The sequence below is a fragment of the Myripristis murdjan genome, chromosome 16, assembly GCF_902150065.1.
Source record: "Myripristis murdjan chromosome 16, fMyrMur1.1, whole genome shotgun sequence".
Classification (NCBI taxonomy): domain Eukaryota; kingdom Metazoa; phylum Chordata; class Actinopteri; order Holocentriformes; family Holocentridae; genus Myripristis; species Myripristis murdjan.
Genome location: NC_043995.1, coordinates 8,042,266 through 8,063,779, shown reverse-complemented (window position 1 = coordinate 8,063,779; position 21,514 = coordinate 8,042,266). Strand labels below are relative to the sequence as shown.

General features: G+C 41.2%; 1 protein-coding gene across 1 annotated transcript in view; it reads right to left on the bottom strand.

The window, feature by feature from the left end:
- Positions 1-21,514, bottom strand: part of LOC115373316 (CUB and sushi domain-containing protein 3-like) — a 285,861-nt gene that overhangs the window by 31,772 nt on the left and 232,575 nt on the right. The window contains exons 57-59 of the mRNA XM_030071637.1: positions 14,820-15,002; positions 12,133-12,309; positions 5,196-5,378 (exon numbers count right to left, since the gene is read on the bottom strand). Of these exons, the coding sequence (XP_029927497.1) occupies positions 5,196-5,378; positions 12,133-12,309; positions 14,820-15,002 (543 nt within the window). The remainder of the gene's footprint in view (positions 1-5,195; positions 5,379-12,132; positions 12,310-14,819; positions 15,003-21,514) is intronic.

Sequence of the window (21,514 nt, the reverse complement as noted above, 5' to 3'; positions counted from 1 at the left end):
TACAGCAAGGAGGCCCAAATTGGCCTTTTTACATAACATGATCTATGACTGAATGGAAACTGGGTCTCTAGCCCAAAAAATGTTCTGGGTTCTGACATTGTGTGGCATTTTCCTTGCATTTTTGTTTGGAAAAGACTCCCTGAGTAGATTGAATAGTTTCTGAGTGTCTGACAGAAATGTGGGGACATTTGTGTCTGTGTAAGCTGTAAACTTTCTGGTCCACAAATGTAATAACTAAAAGCATAATAAAGCTTGGAATTTGTTCTGACACACTAGAACAGTGGTGGGCAACCACGTGCCATAGAGAGCGGAGAGGCTGCAGGTTTCCTTTCCAACCAAAAACTCCACCAGCTGATTTCACTGATTAGTCCCTGCTCTCTGCTTGAAGGTGAGGTAATCAGTGAAATCACCTGGTGGAGTTTTGGTTGGAAAGAAAACCTGCAGCCTCTCGGCTCTCCATGGCACATGGTTGCCCACACTGGCACTAGAAGATGACCCCATGGGGAGGCAAGATGCGATATAGTTTTTTAGGATGTGAATAAATTATAGCAGTTGTTTTATGCCATTAGTATCCTCTTTCAAGTCCCATTGTTACCCCAAGTCTACCCCTCTTAGACATACTTTAACTTTCGCATGTCCAAAATATCTCTCTCTCTCTCTCTCTCTCTCTCTCTCTCCCTCCTGTATGCAATTCAGCACTTGTAATAAAGGCTAAAAATGTCGGACATGACAATTTACCCCACTTAAAGTGAATATGTGTTTTTGAAGTGCATTTTGGGGATGCAGTCCTGTCCCACACCATGCCAAAGTGCATTTTGGAGTATAAATTACATACACACTGACAAGTTTCTAGTATGGATAATGAATTTTTTAAGAGGGTAATGCTGGGTTGCTGTGTCCACAAATATGGAGATTGAGGTGACAGGCCAGCCACACCATATCTGCAGGTGTGTATTAGAGAGAATGAGGGAGAAGTCTTGTTGTATGGACTACAATGACAATGCTAAATACAACACCAGATTAAAAAAAACAGCACGTCAGGCTTTTCAAGTTAAAGGAATAATTCACCACAGGGAAAAATGGTCTTTTCATAAAACTGGGCTGTCTACACACACACACACACACACACACACACACACACACACACACACACACAGAGGGAGAGAGAGAGAGAGAGAGAGAGAGAGAGAGAGAGAGAGAGAGAGAGAGAGAGAAAATCAACCCATCTATCTGCTCCAACAAAAATCTGTAAATTGGAGCCATAGTTGCTGCTTCACAACTGTCTGGAAAGATCAGACGCTCAATTCACAAGTCCACAGTTACTTAAACTGTCACGTTAACACCATGGATCTCTAATTTAGCTTCAGCCTTTACGTAGTACAACACAATCACTTTCACTTACCAAGTACATTAACCACAGATGCAGATGTAGCCATCATAGGTATACGGCTTGACCTAAGTTCAAGGATACTGTACTACATCAAGCACTTTTTGCCTCTTACACAGCAGGTCCCTCACTGAGAAATTAGTTGGGTAAAATTCAGTGCTGTTCATGTTTAATAAGTTGAGTCTTGCAACCAACTATTTGATAGGCTTTTGTTGTTATACTCATGCCACTTTAGTTCTACTTAATATTTGAAAATGATGGGCAGCAAATTACATGCCAGTGTTAATATAGGATAGATATATGATGGAGACATTTTAGTCTTATAAAATTTCATTTGGCTGTGATTTTTCCACATGCTGGATTGCAGTGAATGTGGAGCGTGCCACTGCGGGATGTTCACGCAACATTGTCTCCAAGGTGGAACCGTCTTTTGTTCTTGGTTGGCAGTGGTTCCAACAAGATTTCCATATGGACACAAGACAGCAGTATATATGCACTTTAAAGCAGTACTATATTTAGATGGATATTTGGGCCATGAATGAATTTTGAATAATCGTCAAAGGCAAAACCAGTGTTGATGTTGCAAACACTTTCTGAATGTTTTGTTTGGTCTAATGTCATTTTGTTTCTCCTTGAAAATAATGAATTAGTAAAGAGTCTTTTCAACTGGGGATTTTCATGCTGTTGCTCTGGAGCCCTTGGAAAAAAAGGCACTTCACTCTGAATTACCTCACTAAAATGCCCAGCTGGATGTTGTAATGTAAAAAGCTGGTTTGGTGGGTGTGTATGTGCATCTCTGTCAGTGTTTGTGTGAGAGAGAGAACAAGAAAGGAAGAGAAAGAAAGATGGAGTCAAAGAGAGTTTGAGTGCATGTGCACAGCAGGCAAGTTACGCTGATAAGAGGAGTAATAATCATATATTACCCGACCCCCACTCCCCACCCAAAAAAAAAAAAAAAAAAAACTAAACTGAATAGGGAGAGGGGAGAGTGTCCCCATTTTCCTAAGCAGTCCTAAGCAGCATTAGTGCCTCTTAGCTGAACACGCCAAACCTGGGATTCAGATGGAATCCTTGCCGGATGAAGCTTAGAATGTGTCATAGTCAGAGTGTGCATGAATGCACACCACACACAATCAGTGTGGCTTTCACTGCCGTGCACACATTAAGCACAAAATTATACGCACAGTCAGTGCACGTAAAACCACCCTTTGTCTCAACCCCCACCCCTCTCTCTCTCCCTTCCTGGCATACCAATCAGCTCACATCCCTGAGGCACATCATCCAAACCTGTGACAGGATGACAGATGCCCCGCATCATGACAATATCAAACCACTCACCCTGCCTGAACCATTGCACCTTAAGCTTAAACCCAATAATGCAAAAGAAAAAAGCAACCAATAATATTAGAAAAGGCAATGTTTTTAGATGGAAAAAGGAAAAAAAAAAAAAAAAAAAAAAGATATTTTCTCAGACCTCTTCATGCGTGGGCTGTCAGTGAGAGAGATGATAAAAAAGCTGTGATTACCAGAGAGCTGTTTCATTGCTCGTCCTAGATAGACTTGGAGAGAAACCGAGTGATATGAAGAGAGGGAGCGGGGGGGATTGGTGGGGGGCAGGGGGAAATAAAAATTAAATAAACTATTAAAACATCTGTGTTTCCTCCGAACACCCATCCACATTGAGGAACGTCAAGATTAATACAGAGCCTCCACTTAATAATCAAACTTCTCTCATGTGCCTTTCTTTTATTCATTCATCCCACGAAAGAGATAAGTGCTGGTGGGAAAGTGAGAGCAGTGGAGTGAAGGAGGGGAGGCGTGAGAGACCCTCCGGCTGACTGACTAACGCTCACAGGTCAGTGTGAGCTGACAGCACTCAGGCAGCGGCAGCAGTGGTGGTAGCAGAGTCCAAGGTGTGTTAGAATCTTTGTGTATGCAAGCGTGAGAGAGACAGAGATGTGTAATTGAATACCCACATGAGATGGAGCGCATGTGTGTATGCGCATGTGTGTGTGTGTTTGTGTGGTGAGAAAGGCTAAGCCCTGCGGTTTCGCTTCTTTCCGCTGCCCCCCATCACCAGCGGCATCAGCAGGACCGTGTGCCTGAGCTGTTGAGGTAGCTGTCAAGGATTAGTGCTCGGAGGTTAGGAGACTCCTGCAAGCCACATACACTTTCTCTCTCACACACACACACACACACACACACACACACACAGAGACACACACAGGGTCTCTCTATCCCTCTCTCCACCTTAACAGCCTTGGGTAACAGTCATGCAGCTGTCCATTCATCCAACAGTTTCCACATACCACTGAAAAGAACACCTTAATAATGAAACACGCCCATGAAATATTACAAATCAGTGTCAGTCTGGATGTTGTTGGGAACTTCTGGGCGAGGAGCGCAGGGAGCCGACTGGGGAAGAAATGTGCGGCTTAAAACCACAACTCCCTATGAGCTAAGCCGGAGAAAAGCAGAGCAATGACGCAGGCTGGCTCTGGGTCCACAGCGCCAGCTACACGCTTAGTACGTCTGGAAATAGAATCAGCCATTACATGGGGGGAATAAAAAAAGATCGATATTCTCTCTGTTCTTACTCTCTCTTGGTTTATCTTTCTAGCAATGTCTCACTCCCTTTCTACCCCTTTCTTTCTGTATCTCTGACTTCCTATAAACTTACTCTGCCTCTTTTCGTCTGAATTTCTCTTATCTGTTGTGTTGGTCTCTATCTGTCAGTCTCTCATTTTCACTCATTCTCCCCTCGCTCTCTCCCACTCCCTTTCATCCCGCCACTTCCCATTTCTCAACGGGCAAACACAACCCCAGCTCTCCTCTGTTACTGAAGCTGTAGCCTGGGAACAGTTCCTTAGCAACAATGTGCCGCCATTTGCCTTGTGGGCTCTTCCTTATGCTGGTGTAATTTTGAACCGTTCGCTGCACAAGTTAATCTTCCCTGCAATACTCACTTTTGGCCGCTGAAGCCAGATATGCAAATCCATGCCTCCGTTTGAGCATCATAAATCATGCTGCAGTGCAGCGTTGATGGCCGTACAACAACGCCGTCCTTTTTGTAGACTTTGTAACTTTGATGTTAATCATGCCCATAGAGTGCAAGTACACTTTTAGAGAGAGAGGAGGCCATGATTAACCGTTGGAGTACAATTAGTGGGATCCTCGCTGTGATGAAGAGGAGTTGTTAGCCATCCATCATCTGGTGTCAGAGGAACTTTTAGCCTTGGCTGAGTGCCACCTGAGGTGCATCTCTACATGCAGGTGTGGGTGAGATTTTTGTGTCCTAAATCATCTAGGGCTCTTAAACTTGATCTTTTTTGGACTTTTTTTTTTTTTTGCTCAGGACCCAGCTGATAAATAATGTCACTAATCTAGGCGCTTATTAAAATATAATACTACTTAGTGACTTACAGATCCATCATATAATGAGACTGTGTAATATACTTTGCGCGTGCCCACTTGTGTGAGCCTATACGCGCATGTTCATCAGCAGATGAGCATGCGTATGTCTGTCTTCCGGACATCTAGCCTTATGTATTGTAAGCATTTCTGTTATCAGCTCACTGAAGGAAACACTATGACACTATCTGACCACATAGGAAGTTCTCTGTGTCACCTTGCCCGCTAATCTCATTAGATCTCAGGGTGTAAGCATGTACTTTGTATTATACTTGACAAAGTGTTAGCGTGCCAAGGTTGTTGCAGCGTGGTCTGATGGTTATCAAGGTCGACTGTCTGCTACAACACGTGGATGTAAAGGTGTGTTTATGTGTGGATTTGTATGTGTGGTCCTTACCTTGGCATGCTGGCATGGTGCCACTCCAGGTGCCATTGCTGGTGCAGGTCCTTGTGACACTGCTGTCGCCTCCTATCATTACATATCCTGGCTGGCACAAAAACGTCACATTCTGGCCCACCGTGATGTCATCACCGAATCGAAGTCCATTTGCTGGAATCCCGGGGTCGCCACAGGTGATCACTGTCAGAGACGGCATGAAAAATAAGGAACGTGTATCAAGAAATGACCCCATATCAGGTAATCCACAGAACAGTTTAATTTTAAGTGAGCATCCATGTCGAATCTTGGCTTGGATGTTAGAAGAAAGGGAACTAGTATGTGATTAGATTTATCAAGTGAGTAACTCTTATAGATGTTTGATCCAGTTCAACATTAAGGTCAGGCAGTAGCAGACTGGCCATCTGGAGTGCAGAGAGAAGTCCCGTGGGCCAAGAACTTTGTGGGCCAGCAATGCTTTTCAAAACTTAGCCTACAATAATTGCTTTTTGACAAGGCTCATCCAATATTCCAGATAAGGAGAGATAACTTGTGTACCAAATAACCTGTGTTCTTGACTGTGCTCTTTGATCTACACCTGTGAATTGATGTGGCTCAGCAGGTTAACCCCTATTGCCCCACAGCCTCTTCACTAAGATGCATTTGAGAAAGACTGGCTAAGTCAGCAGCGTCATTGCAAAAGCTAAGATAATGAAGCAGCCAAGTAAAAAGAGAAAAGGTGGAGTAGAAAAACTAAGGAAAAAATGTCTTGAAACATTCAAAACAGCCAAATGTAGAAAACTTTCTGACCTGTTTGTTTCCTCTACTGCTACAAGCAGTCCTGCAGGAGAGACTGCGGAGGAGGAATTCTGAGTGCCAGCCCCTACACAGGTTTAGTTTACAGTGCTGACCCACCCCAACCCAGCTGCCCTGGCACAAGTTGCCAAAAAAGACATGTGAAACATTTCAGTACATAAGAGAATGTCTGTTTAGCTAACAATTACTGCTGGCAAAATAGCAAGCAACAGAGGTTGGCCAACCACATAAGTAGTTGCCTTTTACTAATTATAATCATGATATTGGAAATGTTGTATAGTGATAAAGCCCTTAGACAAAAAAGGTGCCATTTCAACCATTATCAGTGAAAATTACTCAGCCATGTGCAACATTAATGCTTGAAAATGCCCTGAAATAACAGAGAGAACAAAATTTGAAGAAAGAAAAAACAATAATCATTAACCTACTGTCCAAATCTGACATTTTTTGACCATATAAATCAAAAATGTAGAATATAGATCTATTTTACTCCAATGTTTATAAAAGGTTACAAATGTAAAAACCTATTAGAGCTGCAAAATACAGAAAATATGGTCTAAAAATTAACCTATTCATGTTGTCTACCTTTATAGGCTATACAATGATTAATGGTAAAATCAGTATGAAGCAACATAATTTTGAGGGGGACTAAATTTGCTTTTGGAACAGAACAGGGTAAAGGTAATGTTACTGGACAGGTAGATACCAATTTACTAACTTACTACTAGGGTAAATATAGCATTAACTGGATATATAATTAGCCAGCTACATAATGTTAGGTGCTGAAGCCTTCAACCACGCAGTGTATGTGTTACACTGCACCTGCCATTCAAGCTGCACTTTTCCACTATCTTCAAAATGGAAGACGTCTACACACAAAAGGCTCCCGGTCATTTCTGGCAGTCTCATATTGCCAACTACTAGCAAAAGCAGAGAGGCATTAACCACTCTGACATCCTTTTCAGCCTTACAACACTGAATGAGAATAACATTAACAAGGTCCAATAACATTAAGCTACTTTGGACAATTGGACATTGTGTGCACAATTAAAGCTCTTTGTACTTTACTTTTGCTTTATCTTTTTGAGTATAAGGCCGGGTGCACATGAAAAGAGTAACAAATGTAACTATTAAGCTAACCCTAGGCTGACCGATCTACAGGGCATTCCCAATGACATTGTTTTCAACAACAGCCGTTTGTCAGAGGAAAGTCATCAACCTAAGACAGGCTGTCATCATTATACACGTACAATTTGACCCATAGCATTGTAACGAGTAGTGTATACCCAGTAATGAGGCTGGATTTGTGTAGTACATGTTTGTGTATGAGTATGTGCTTTTGTGTTCATGCTTGTATGCATATGTGTGTGCATGTATGTGTGTTTGTGCTGTATGTTTTTTCTTCTTTTCTTTTTCCTTTTTAGGGGTGACTTCTTTTTTTCATGCCTTGTTTCTCTTTCTCTTAAAACTAACTGAAACCTCAGTAAATACAGTTTTATAATATAAAAAACAGAAATGGCCAACACCATAGTTCCAAAACTCAACTCTATTAACATTCATACATTAAAGGCACAGCTGACCACACAAACAGTTTTTTTTCTTTTTTTTTCTGGTATTTCAGAGGCTGTCCTTGTGGCTTTCCATAATCTGGCCACAACTGCCCAACTTCCTGAGTAAACTAATAGTGGATGTGTCTACAAATGCACAGCACCCATTTTGCACAAGGCATACACAGGGCGTATATTTTCCACAGGGCTTTCCAGCCTCGCTGTTCAGTTGCCAACTCAGTGTGTCTATGTTTCCTCTTTTCATATGCCTCATCTACTGCTTCTTCCCATGAAATGAGAGCAAATGAGAGCACTAAGTAAACAGACGGCTGAGCGATGGTCTACTATATTAGGTTAGGTCTTGAGCTGGTTCTATCTCTGTCAGGACCATAAACTGCCAGCCTCTGCCTGCTTGCTTGTCCAAATCCCAAGTTTTGCTTCACTGCCCAAACTTGTGCCTACTCAATAACAAATGTTTTCTGACTTGTTCACCTTTAAATTCAAAGCCAAACTGATGCATATGGCTCTCCCTTCTCACACCCCCTCCCTTGAATTAACTTCTGTTTATTTTCAATTACTATGGCCAGGGACTTCAACACTTGGTTATACTGCCAAGTGTATCGTCCTTGGGCAAGACTAACTTTATATCCTGACAGGATATGACTGAGCGTTGCTGTCGGAGCACAGAGGACCTGTGGGCTCTTTCATCTTGCCACCGCTTGAAGTTTTAGGGTGATGGCAGCACATCAAGGTTGCTTTAATAACGAATCTACTTCTAGATGTGTCTAGCATTAGCCGAACTACCTCAAAATTAACGGACTCAGACAAAATGTACTATAATTGAGTGGTTTTGAACAGACTTTAATATATTAATGATATCTCTTTAAAGCCATCCTATAGTGACTTGAACACTGTATTTAACTATTTTAAACTGCTATAAAAAATGATAAATTGTTAATTTGGTTACTTTGTAAACCAAAACGAGGTGAATCTATAGTAGGGAAATTGGGGGATCTGATGTGCATGAATCACATTGTCATGTCAAAAACAAAGATTTGCTGGAAAGGCATTTTTGATTTTTTTTTTTTTATTTCAAATCCCTTACTGTATGGAAAAAGACAACACTGCCCCCATTTGAAAATGCAAGTTCATCCCCAAGTGATGGAATTGTTTTCTGTGTAAAGTGATGACATCATCAGTGGCAGTTAAGGACAACAAAACGTCCATGCAAGACTACAAGGGATATCAACCACTCTCCTGCATTCAAACACGATCCCGAATCACTCAGATGTTCCTGACATTCCTCCTGGCACTGACATCTTTCCTGCCCATATATCTGCTGCTTTAAATTTATCATTTTGCAGAATTCTGATTAACAATGGAATCCAGACATAAGCCTTTATGTCTGGAAAACGCTATAGAATAGTGAGACATTGGCAAAATTGCTGCTTTAATAACAAAATAGCACATAGTTACTATCACAAAAAGACAAACAAACGCATATTTAAACATCACAGCAATATGCATAAGGAGAAAGGTGTACCTGTGTCTGCGGGTCTGTGAATGTGTTGGTATGATGACATGGCATTCATTGATGATATAAGCATACAAGCACCACATGTGTCAGAAAATGTGTGAAGGGTTGACTCTGCTACACTGCACTGCAGCCCACCTAATTGGCTTTGCCATACCGAAATCAACAATAGTGAGGGGGAAAAATGTTTTTAAGTACAAGTGCAGTCACTTCAAAACTGTCCACAACTAGTTCTGATCAGTGCTATGTGTTGGAGACTTTCTGCACAATATATGTGCGTATCTGTGTAGTGTGTGGCTCTGCCTCTACTCTTTCTAATTAATGACATGTTTTGGCCCAGGCTTGATTAGCAAAAAACATTTTTATGCACAGCCGGCCACAAAACAACATTTTCAAACAGTACATGCTGAAGTCACCTGTTAAAATAATTAGCAGTGGATTTACATTTGTATATATAACACCAAGAATCTGGAGAAAAACAAAACAAAGAAATCCGAAATAGAAACAAGGTGAAATAGAACTAGGGAAATGTTAAGGGAATCTCAGAGAACCATATATGAACCATACTTTTCTTCTCTTGGGTACCATGCTGCATTTAACAGTGGAGCATCTGGCTGTTTTGAAATGCAAAACACGAAAACATCATATAGCAAGGTTGCACTCTGGCTTGCTTTTCCACAAAAGAGGTATTTCATGACAGGACAAACAGAATTGACAAGACGGACAAGACAGAACTGTCCAAGCAGGTTTGTCTGCGCTGACTTATGCTCTTTGACTGTCTCAGTCGGGGGACTTGAATTATGACGATGATGGGAAATAGAGGCTGACAAAACCCGCTGTCTCTGTAGCCCTGCATGTGTATGTGCACTGCATGGGTTTGCTTCTGCTTGCAGCTTCATCAGTCCTAGGTCCACTTTGACTTGTACACCACATTACACGCAAACACATTAGCTTGAATTAAGCATGGTGTGTGTATCCAGTCTGCAGCTGGAAGTAGCTGGCATGAATAAAAGACAGCTGATAAAACATTCAATTGGTATCAATTAAAAACATCTCGAGAGAATCTGAACAAGCAGACAAACTACAAGACAGGGAAGGAAGAAAAAGACACACATACTGTATGTGTATGCATTTGTGACTCTCTGTCTCTAAAAGCAGCTATCTTACCATTCCAGTCAGTGAGCACAATGCAGAAAAGCTGCAGGCTGTTGACTTCAACAACTCAACTAAACTGTACTGCTTTTTCATTGGCACTCTGCTCCAAATGCTGTATTTGATCTTATCCTCCACCTCCCACCCCCACCCCTCGCTCACCACCCCACCCCTCTTTCCCCTTGGAGGATCCGACACCACTGTGTTCATGTTCGAGCTGCTCTAGAAACACATAGGAAAACCTCATCTCTGCATACAAGTGGCTTCTTTTACAGGCCTAATCAGACGACAGGTAAAGTATACAGGAATGCTGGAGAGGAGTAAAATAAAATCAGAACAATAGAAAGAAATCAACAGCATCAAAGACACAGACACGGCGAATGATTTCTCTGCGTAATCAGTGATAGCTGTTTATTTCATAGGTTACTTTATGGGTCCATTTCAAGTTTGTCTGATAATTCACTTCAGTTAATTTCCTAATATGTTCTTAAAAAACAGGTGTGTCAACCATCTAGGGAGTTCCAAAAGAAATCCTCTCTCCCCTTGAGAACGCTGTGTGACTTTGATCCAGTAACCTACATGATCGATAACCCATGAACCGTGAAAATGATTGCCTCCTTAATGGAGGTATAATGAGCCAATCTTGGCATCTCAAGTGTTGGTGTCCCTGAACGGGCCACTAAAATTTAATGTGAAGCGATAGCATACATCAGAGGGTGCAAAAAGCGGGGTAACGATGATAAGGCTGGTGATGAGCAGGCTGAAAAGTGGGGAAAAGAACCAGAAAGGCTGCAAATTCTAACTTTCTGCATGTCTGACCACCATTATTCAATCCCATTTCCAATCTCTCTCTCTCCCTCCCTCCCCCTCTATGTATCTCTCTCCAGAGACTCATTTCATTCCAAAATTGAAAATTATGCCTGTACCATTTATCTTTTTTCTTTTTCTTTTTTCTTTTCTTTTTTTTTTTTTGCAATATAATTCAATAGCTGGCATAAAGGAATGGGTAAAAGAGAATATGGTGATTTTCAGAGAGAAGAACAATATGTAATTTTGTTTGATAGTTACCCTGGTGCAAACTCAATATCGACTGGCATACTTCTTAATTACTGCAAGGCTCATTTGCTGGGATCCGGACAATAAAAAAGCTGCCTGACAGTTTTGACGTCTTGCACAGTGAGGAGGTTCAAAAAGATTTATGTGCTATTTGAAATCTTATCCCCTGTTTTAGCACCACTGTTGATCACTCAGAGTGTCTCTTCTTGGCAGAGATAGGGAGCCAACTCATCTCCAGTTCCGTCCGGCTCAATTCATTTCAGAGGGGTTTATCAGCATGAAAAAGTGTGTGTTTACTTTGCTGATAGAGCATCACGCAGAACACAAAAACAATGGCTGATAGAATCTACAGCACTTACAACATTTACTGTCACAGTCTGGAGCTGCGCCCGACCATGTGCAATTGGCCTCATACCGTTCACTTTCTGGATAACAATGCAATCACTGCTGGCTTACCCATGACGTACCCAGGAGCGCTCATTCTTCTTAGTCCTATTTTTACTTGCTATTTTTCTGTTCTATTTCTGACAACAACAATAACAAATCCTGAGTCTGCCAGCGTAGGTGTAAGTGTGACTGATCTAAATGTGATCAACCAGGAAAAATCCATTCTACCCTGTTGTGTTTCTGTGTTTACAGCTCTGGTACAATTTGGGGCTTTCCCTGACCACATCCCATTGGCTAGACACTAATGCTTTCATAGTTTTTTGACAGCAAGTGAACAGCGCATTATTCTTATTTTCATTTCACAATACAGAAATTGTACAACAGATGGGGGTTAGAAATGTGCAGCAACAAACCAGGAAACACCACTCTTTTTTGCCCTCATGCCTCTGTGAAAACAACTACTCACTTGTGCAGTTTGGAGCTGAACCAGACCACGTGCCGTTCGCCAGACACTGACGTGTTGGTGAACCGGAGAGGAAAAAGCCCTCCATACAAGAATACACGATGGAGTGGGAGAAGGTTGTGCCATCGACACGGGAAATACGTCCATGAGCAGGCGTACCTGGATTCCCACATTGCACCGCTGCAAAAAAGGGAAAAAAAGAGAAGGGGTGAAGGTCAGAGGTGTAAAACAGTAATGGATTTTTTCTTTTTCATATCAGTGATTCACAACCTGAGTCACTGTGCAGCACCCCAGAGGGACGCAAGATGGCTTGTGCATGTCACAAGATGACTGAAGGGTTCTGAAAAATACATTCTTTCTATATTATATATACAATCTCTGCAAATCTCAGCAATTATTCTGGAATGCATGTTTTTTTCCTTGTGAAATAATGAATATTTGCATTTCCTCGATTTACTCTAATAAGTACTCCAGTGAAATAGCTGGAAAAGGCTGTGTAAAAAAATCATTGGCTGGAGTCACTATGGAGTTTATAACTATGTGTTTGTGCCTCCCATTAGAGGCTGCAAGAAGGCACTACTTTTCTTTGTAGGAGCTGTGGGCCAAATAAGTAAAGAATCGCTGATCTATACAGTATATCTTCACAGTTTTATTAAAAAAGTTTTATTAATGAGCAGGGCTAGTGCAGTTGTAAAAAATGTACACCCATCCCCACCACACTATTAATGAGTCATCAGTAAACACAAGCACTTTCTGTTTAGTCCCATAGTGTGGTGATGATGTATAGTTCTGTCTGCAAAGAAGAGTATTATGAAAGTAATGAGGAAATTTGCAGCCAAGGTTTGACGAATCATTGTTAAATTCAATTTTCAAAATAACAGAGCTTCTTGTTCACTTTAGCAACAAGATATTGCTAAACAAAGAACTGATTTAGAATTTATTCACTCATTTAAAATAATTGGCCAAGACAAGACAATATCAACTTCATAAACACTTCTTATGCTAATTAAGGCACAAATTGATCTCAGACCATCAGTTACATTCTCTACAACACATTCCTTTACAAATGCAAAGACTAAGCAAGGAGGGGGAAAAAAGCTCTCCTGTGGACTGAAAGATTTTCAGCATTTCTGTATACCAACCAGGACTATAATTTCTCCTTGTTCCTCCTCAGAAAGTATAGGGTTTGTTTTCTGTTTTTCTTCTGCTCCAAATCATGTTTCATTACTAAACTGATCTGCCCTCTCAATCACCTAATTGTGTGGAAAATTTGAAATAGTGATTTCAGCAAGAGAGGGACGTGCTGAAAGCTGGGGGGGTGGGGGGGATTTGTCGTAGCCAATAGCCTGCCCATTTACAGTGGAGCAAATGGAGACACTCACTCGCATGGGCATACAATCACGTGAACACACCAGGTGCAGACATGGTCATATTGAATGTACAGACTGGTTGAATGCATACACACATACATATGCACAGGCTTACACACCACAGATTAAGTATTACAGCTTAATTGATTTCCTCATTTCTTGACAGATTTGGTAACCAGCTCACAAAACAGGCCTTGATGGTATCTTGGGCCTGACATTAAGCTGAGTATCAACACTGACTGTTTTCTACAGACTGTAAAAGGTTGTGGATAACGGATGGATGGGCTTTAACAGTAGACAGGCTTTAGATCATAGACAGACAGCACAGAAACTCATTCAGGCTCCAGTGAATTCCTCACCCCTCCCTCCTGGGGCGCAGGGACAGCTAAAACAATCTTTAAATCAGTAGTTCAGTGAGGATATGGAGAGAGATAGAGAGATAGGGAAAGCAAGAGGAAAAGAGGGTGTACAGTGAAGAGGAGAGACAGAAAAAGAAGAAGACAGGGGTGGCCAGATGAAGTAGTAACAAAAGAGAGAGGAAAGAGGAGAAGAGAAACAGACAAACAGGCAAAATAAAGGATGGAGGGACAGAGAATGAAAGAGAGAAAGGCTGAAACAAAAGAAAGAGAGAGAGGCTGATTGAAAGCGAGAGAGACAGAGAGCAGTTCAGAGTGTCGGGTGCATTGGCCTATCATATAATAAATGACAATGGCGTTGTGCCGAGGCTGGCGAACAGTACGGAGAGGAGAGCAGAAGCAGTCAGAGCATTTGCCTCAATATCCGGTTGACCCCTGGGGGTAATTTATATTCCACATAGAGATGGCATTCTGTGAACTAATATCTTCAAAATCCACAATGATTCATTTATCGCAATCCAAAAAAGAACTTGGCTTTAGGTCTCTAGAATTAATGAATTTTTTGGTTGCGATCTGGAAGCTAGTAACAGCACCATTTGCTGGCAGAAAATACCAGACTGCAGCAGAGAGATACTTATCCATCTGGTGCAGTGCTGTGTTTGTGAGCTTTTGCTATTATTTGCGTCCGCGGGTGTATCCATGAGTGTGTATGTATGTGGTTTGCGTGCAGTATATGCACATTTACATGTCTACAGTATGAGCAGTCATGCATGCTTGCAGTCCATCTGGTGCAATTCAACACTGGTGCATTTAAGCATGTCTGAGTACCCAAGTGTGTGTGTCAATGTGTGTAAGAGAGAGGGAGGATACATGTGTTACCATCACTGAGTAACTCGTGTGTTCCTCTTCCACTCCTGCTATCTGATAACTGACTTTTCAGAGACATTTTAGAGATTCCCCTTACGTTTGCAGAAGGGCTGTCTGCCTGACCACGTCCCGTTGGGGAAACAGATCCTCTCTGCCGAGCCGTAGAGCGTATGGCCCACTGCGCAGGTGAAGCGCACCTTGCTGCGCACTTTGAAGTTGCCTGCCTCTCTGCTGGCATGGGCAGGTGTGCCAGGATCCCCACAGGTGCCCGCCGAGTTGCCTGCAATGGGAGATAACCAGACAGGAAGCAATGAAGACAGGAAAATGGAGACGCCATCCTCTTTAATTTTCTGTGTGTGTTCACAGATGAGTCCTTTCACTGGGGTACAGCGCTGAATTATAACACGGAGCCTCTTTCTTTCATGCAGAGGGACAATACAGAGAGGACTTACAGTCAAGCCCTCCATCTTTTAAGTCCTGCAGGAAGCAGCTATAAAACACACAATGCACCAATGAGCAGTTGTCACCAGGCCAACAACCTAGGGGAATGATACTTTTCACTGCTTTGACACCAAGAGCATTCTGTCCATAAAAGCAGCGGGGGCAGCATTAAAAGGCAACCAGCTGTGGTTATGAGAAATGATGAATACAGTTTGACCTCTGGAGCTAAATCCTTTTTCATTATCCTGAATTATCTCTTCTGCTTTTTTCTGCAATGACCATAGATAGTTCGGTCAGTGTGTTGCACCACCTGTCTTGTGCATCTACAAATGAACTGAGATAAGAAGACATGCTGTGTGTCTTGTTAGCAATTCACGTTTCATCTCCCCATTAGGATTGTTTCCATGAGACGGAAAAAAAGGGACATGTTCTTTTTCTAAGGCATGGGAAATGAGAAAGCGCTGACAGTTGCAGAGTCTGGGCTGTACCACGGCTACTGAACATTTCATGTTGTGATGAACAGCAAGCCAAGCAGAGAGGTGTGTGACTCAAGATGGAAGTTGAGGGAGCAGTGTGGTTGTTGTTGGGACTGGGTGGCTGGGTAGGGTGTATGTGTTCGCCGGGGACATCCCTGGAGCAGAGGAAAAAGCACCTAACATCCATTGCCACTTCCACTGCTGCTGTTGCCACAGTTCTCTCAGCGGGGATGAAACCAGTGAAGGAAAGAAAAGAAAAATATCTCTGAAAGGAAAAAAGGTCTGGCTGCAGAAAACAGAGTATAAGGGAGGAGGTGAGAAAGAGGCAATGAGGATAAGAGATAGATGGAAGGAGTAACACTTCACTCACTGTGTATTTATGTTGTACCTTCTTTAGCTACAGCACTATACCTAATCTGTAAGAGACACAATGCCTACTCATAGACATCTCCACCTTAGTGCTCAGTGAGGCACAACATTAATTCAGTAAAGAAACGAGCGGGACACAGCACATCACTCAGCGCTGCTTATGTCAAGTACTGGAACACTTTCTTAGTTAAGTATTAGTTTTGTACACTGTGAAGTTGGATTGTGTTGTTACACTGTTGTAAGTGCATAATGCATTTAGGGGATTTTCATCAAGTACCTAACATAAGAAAATGATTTTCCACAGGTTAATGCAAAGATTAATACTTTGGAATAAGGCAACTGTGCTCCTCTGTACAATTCAGTATTACCAATAAAGTGCAGATCCCTCCTTCTGTGAGGGATCTGCACTTTATTGGTTTTGAGATCCTGTTCCTTGAGCTGTGCATACACACTGTGCACCGTTCCCTGTGTGTTTGCTGTGGCTATACTGAGCAGCAAACACCTGCAGTAATATTGGTGTTGTTGACAAAGAGCCTTCCTGCTCGAACACCGAGCTCATATCTTCTCCCCACATCCCTCTGTGCACATGTGTATGAACTGGATTTGTCAGGTCCAGGGCCCACAGCTGGAGGAGTTTGTGTGGGGCAACAGTCATGAACGTGTGAAGGTCTGTACAGTATGTACACACACCTACCTTTGAATGTGTGTGTTTGTGTCTGTGTGATTGTACCTAATGCCTATGAGCATTCATAAGTGTGTGTGTGTGTGTGTGTGTGTGTGTGTGTGTGTGGTGGTGGTGGTGGTGGTGGGGGGGGGTCTCTGCCTCCACCTGTGAATATGTTTGCATGCAGTTGTTTTAACAAGTGCTAAATTATGTGTGTGTGTGTGTGCGTGTGTGTCTCACAGTGGCTGTCAGTACTTCATTAGTTTTCTTTGCTAAGGTGAGGCAGCCAGGCTCACCATGCAACTGTGACAGCTATAATCTCACTAATTGGGATGGTGGTGGATTTGGTTTGAATCTGAATTAATGTCCGTTCACCAGGCTCCCTTTGTGCAAGGAAATAATAAGGCCTTCAAGTCAGCCATGCAACAGAAGAGACACAAAGGGAGATGGCTTGGCAAGTGGTTTTACCCCTCCTCTTATTAATTAACAAGTGAGGACAGATGAGACAAAGGGCAGATTGAATGGAAGGATGGATAGATGGATGGATCTGAGTTTTTCTGTTTCTTTGGGTTATCTATACCCTCTGAGAACTGAAATATGTCATTTTAGTCATTCTTCTTTTTTCAAATACAGTCAAAGCTGTCTCATGGCCATTTGTGTAAAGAAACCACAGGGAACTTGGTTCCCAACGTAGACTGCAGGCATTTTGCAAAACAACCTCCTGAACTATCTCCTTCAAGAGAGCATCAGAGAGAGGAATTCACAGTTCAGGTGGAGTGATGGAACACAAAATTAAGGAGCTGCAAAATGACATGAAAACATGGCTTTCAGTATAGCTCACTTATCTTGGTAACACTGAGTGCTAAGCGCATCATGTCAGATGTTACTGCTAATGTGCTTGTGAACACTATAGGAGCTAAAAAGTACACTTCCAGCTATTTAAATCTCTCAACATCCCATCCGTTCGCTGCATCATGCCTTTAGTTCAGAAACAGCTGAGTTCCAGTTGTGCAATATCTACACTACAATGCACCCCACTGCACTGTGTATCTTATTTTTACTGTAACCATATACAATGCATCTGTTCATTCCATCTAACAGCTGCTTATTGCTATGGGTCTGAATTCATCAAGCCTTTCACAGCAGAACAAATGATCCACAAAGGTTTCTCCTCCCTCAGTAAGTTGTTAAATGTGTGTCCAAACAGCACCAACAACATGAGCCCTTGAATTATACAATCTGGACAATATATTCTAATTTATAAGCCATAATTCAAATAGTAGCATTATTAACATGTATAACTAAAACTGATCAATGTTTTAAGTTGTGAAAACTGTATTTGTGCCCATAATCTGATAATCAAAATGTTTTCAGTAATACTCTTCCGCCCCCCTGCACAGGCAGGTCAAAGAGTTCAGACTGAGCTGCAGAACAGCATCGCTGATGCTGGTAGGGATTTGCTCAAAGGCATTTTGCAGTAATACAATGCCATACTTCTTCCAGTGGCATCAGATATTTGCCTTATGCATTACAAGGGTAGAGCAACTCAGGGCAATAATATGCACAGTTTGTTTTTTCTTTAGTATGTCATATTGTTGCCTTTGTATATATGATGATACAGTATGTGAATGTTTTGTCTTGTTTTATGTTTTTCCTTACACTGTGATGTAATTAGGTGTGTGGAGGCATGCTTTTCTGCATGCGAAAGTAAATTTCTACACCAGTAGACAATAAAGAATCATCTCATCTCATCATCTCATGTCATATTTGATTACTGTTTTATCAATACACAAGAGAACATTGAATTTAACATTGAATTTTAGTAATCTGATAACATGTCCATTCCAATAAGTTCTCTAATCCTTTACTTATGTAACAGTAGCAACACCATGATGGAAAAATACTCATTAAAAGTCAAAGACCTCAACTAAAATGTTACTTAAATAAAGCTATTATAATAAACAAAATAAATGTGATAAAGCGTTAGAAGTGAAATGTAGTTAAGTAGGAAAAGTAAACTACTCATTCTAAAGAGCGCATCCTTTCAGGGTATTACATTATAGGGTATTTTCATCTTTTAGGTGTTCAGTTAATAGAGAACTGATGTACACAAATGTCCATTAATACTTGATTGCAGGTATGTAATTTCCAATATGCAACACTCAAAAGACCACACAAACAACCTGCACACGGCTCAGCAATCAGAGAAAATCTGCACACGGCTCAGCAATAAGAGAAAATAGATCTTTTTCACTGTGGCACTGGAAAATACATATTTTTTTACTTCAGCAATGCATGATGTGCTCCATAGTGGGAAGTGCAAAATGCTCTTATGACAAGTGCTGCACAAAGTCTGTGTCATGTTGTAGGTGGTCCAGGTGGAGTAGGTATGCATAACAGAAGGTCTAACTACTCCATATAATGCTGGGTAATTTAAACTCTCACAACAAGTTACATTTTATGTATTATATTCTTTGTATGTAAATCCTGTAAATCCTGCAAACTGGTGTCTACAGTTGTCAGAAAAATAAAAATAAAAATGAACAACATGAAAACAGTTAAGTGGAAGTTAGGGCATACATAACTACTGAATTTCAGTTGTTCTCCCAAAAAGCAGCCAACTAGTGGGGGTTGGGGATGCGGGTGGTGGTGGTGGTGGTGGTTGGGGGTTTATTCAGGCTTTGAGTATAAAGTTCAAAGTACTGCTGGAAAATAGCTAAATGTTCACCTTGGGCTACTTGGTTATCTCAAAAGCTCTAAATAGCCTACTATGTGCATTATGATTACACGCTCAAACTCTTGGAAATAAAACACTGTATTTGTATTTTGATTGTGAACACTTGCCAATAAACATGAATGCCCACAGGCTGCATAAAGTTTACAAATTAATCTAAATTTCAAATAGTTCATTGAAACAAACAGTGAGAATCCATTAGTGCACAGAGCTAAAATTATAGACAAATGGCTAGTTGACAGTGACTCACCTTGTGCCAGTACAGCACATGAAAACTATACTAAAACATTGTACCTGAATTCATGTAATCTGTTACTACCCATTTGAATGCATCCTTTCCCCCTACTTGGTGAGTCTCCATGTCATTCATTATAATCTAATCAACGTGATCGCTGACCCAGGACTCTTATTCTGCTCCATAATTTCCACCACATAAGTTTGCATTCTAAACAGCAATTGAACTTTGACTTTTAAAATACTTGGGGATAAAGTGAGGTTGGCTTGTCTTATCTCACTTTTTAAGTAAAGTGTTGATGTTGATAAGGTTTTGGGCAAATTAAATTAAATTGAACTGAATCTAATTTCAAAGAAATATATTTGCCCAGGTCAAAGCAGGGGATATTGGCTGAGCTTTGCTGGACAAACAATAAAGCTCATGCTGGAGATACAACGCTCACGGTGACTGATGTAATGTGATAAGACACATTCAAAGCAAATAAAGTATAAATATGTAAATCAACACTTTCCATCAAGTTCTTCTGTCCTAACCGTGGGGTGTTAATTGAATCATTTCTGCAAATCATGCCAAATTGCTTTAAAAGGCTACAGGCTACCAAAGTAAAACCATACTTTGCAAACAAGCTTCTCAGTTATTTATTTATTTTTTTAAGCACTAGTAAAATTGCATGTCTTATTATATTAAATGGCTATAATTTCAGGCCTAAAACTGTAGTTTATTATGTAGGGTCAATGAATGCAAGTAGGGAAAAACTACCGACCCCATGTCATCCAGTTTTATACAACTCAAAAAGAAAACAAACAAACAAACAAACACAAAAAAGCGTGATCACCAATGTTGCCCCAAAACAGTCCCCTGTTTCTGCAGGCATGTGTGTTCCTGCTAGGATTTAATCCTTCTCTCCTCCTCTCTCTGACCCACTCTCCACTTTCCAGTTGTCTCAGTAAAAAATAAAAATAAAAAAAAAACTGAAGGTGAGTGGACTGCCCACTCCTTTAAAAAAAAAGAAAAAAGTAATAAATAAATAAATGAATGAATAAATAAATCTCCACTGTCATATGGTACAACTGCTGCTTGCAAACATTACTTCTGGGTCAGTGAGTTGAGCAGAGCACGCACACATGCAGTAAAAAGAGATTCCACTTAAATGGTCAGGAATGTTTAACTGTGATGGGAGGGATGAGCACAGAAGGGATTAAGGGAGAAAAGTTGGCAGCTCTGCAGAAATACAGTATAAGATGCCTTTTTCTGGTTTTCAGTAAAATGTCAAGTAGAGAGTCCACAAGAAAATGCACAGAGGCACAGGACACAAAAAACTAAGTAAAAACTTTTGTTTGCATAAGCATGGTGTAAGTCTTCATTTTAGTAAAGCCAGAGGTAATATCTCCCACACATCTGACTGATACCTCATGCAGGCGAACACTGGCATTTTCTCCTACACATCATGTGGTGGAGATGTAATGCTCATCAGTCTATCACTGAATCAACGGAAAATGATAGGCACTTTGGAATCAGGAAAAAGGTTATGTTGTAGGATTATCTGGCACTGGTCCAACGTCATTGCGCTGTTCCAGCACTTAGCACTCACCAGCCAAATGCTGATACATCAAATGAGCCACTGGAGTGCCTGCTCTAAAAACTGAAATGCTAAAACTGCTTATGAAGTAGCTGGGGAATTTGTGGGCAATGATGGTCAAAAGTGAATGGCCTGTATGTGTGTTACCTACAGGAATCGTGACTGCTGAGAAAAAAAGTAGCTTTAGCTGTTGCAGGTGTGGAGCCATTTCCTTGCTTTTTCATGTTTGCTGCAGTTCTGTTATCCTGCAGAGAGGGATTGTTGAAAAAAATCCTGTAGGAGCTGCACAGTCAC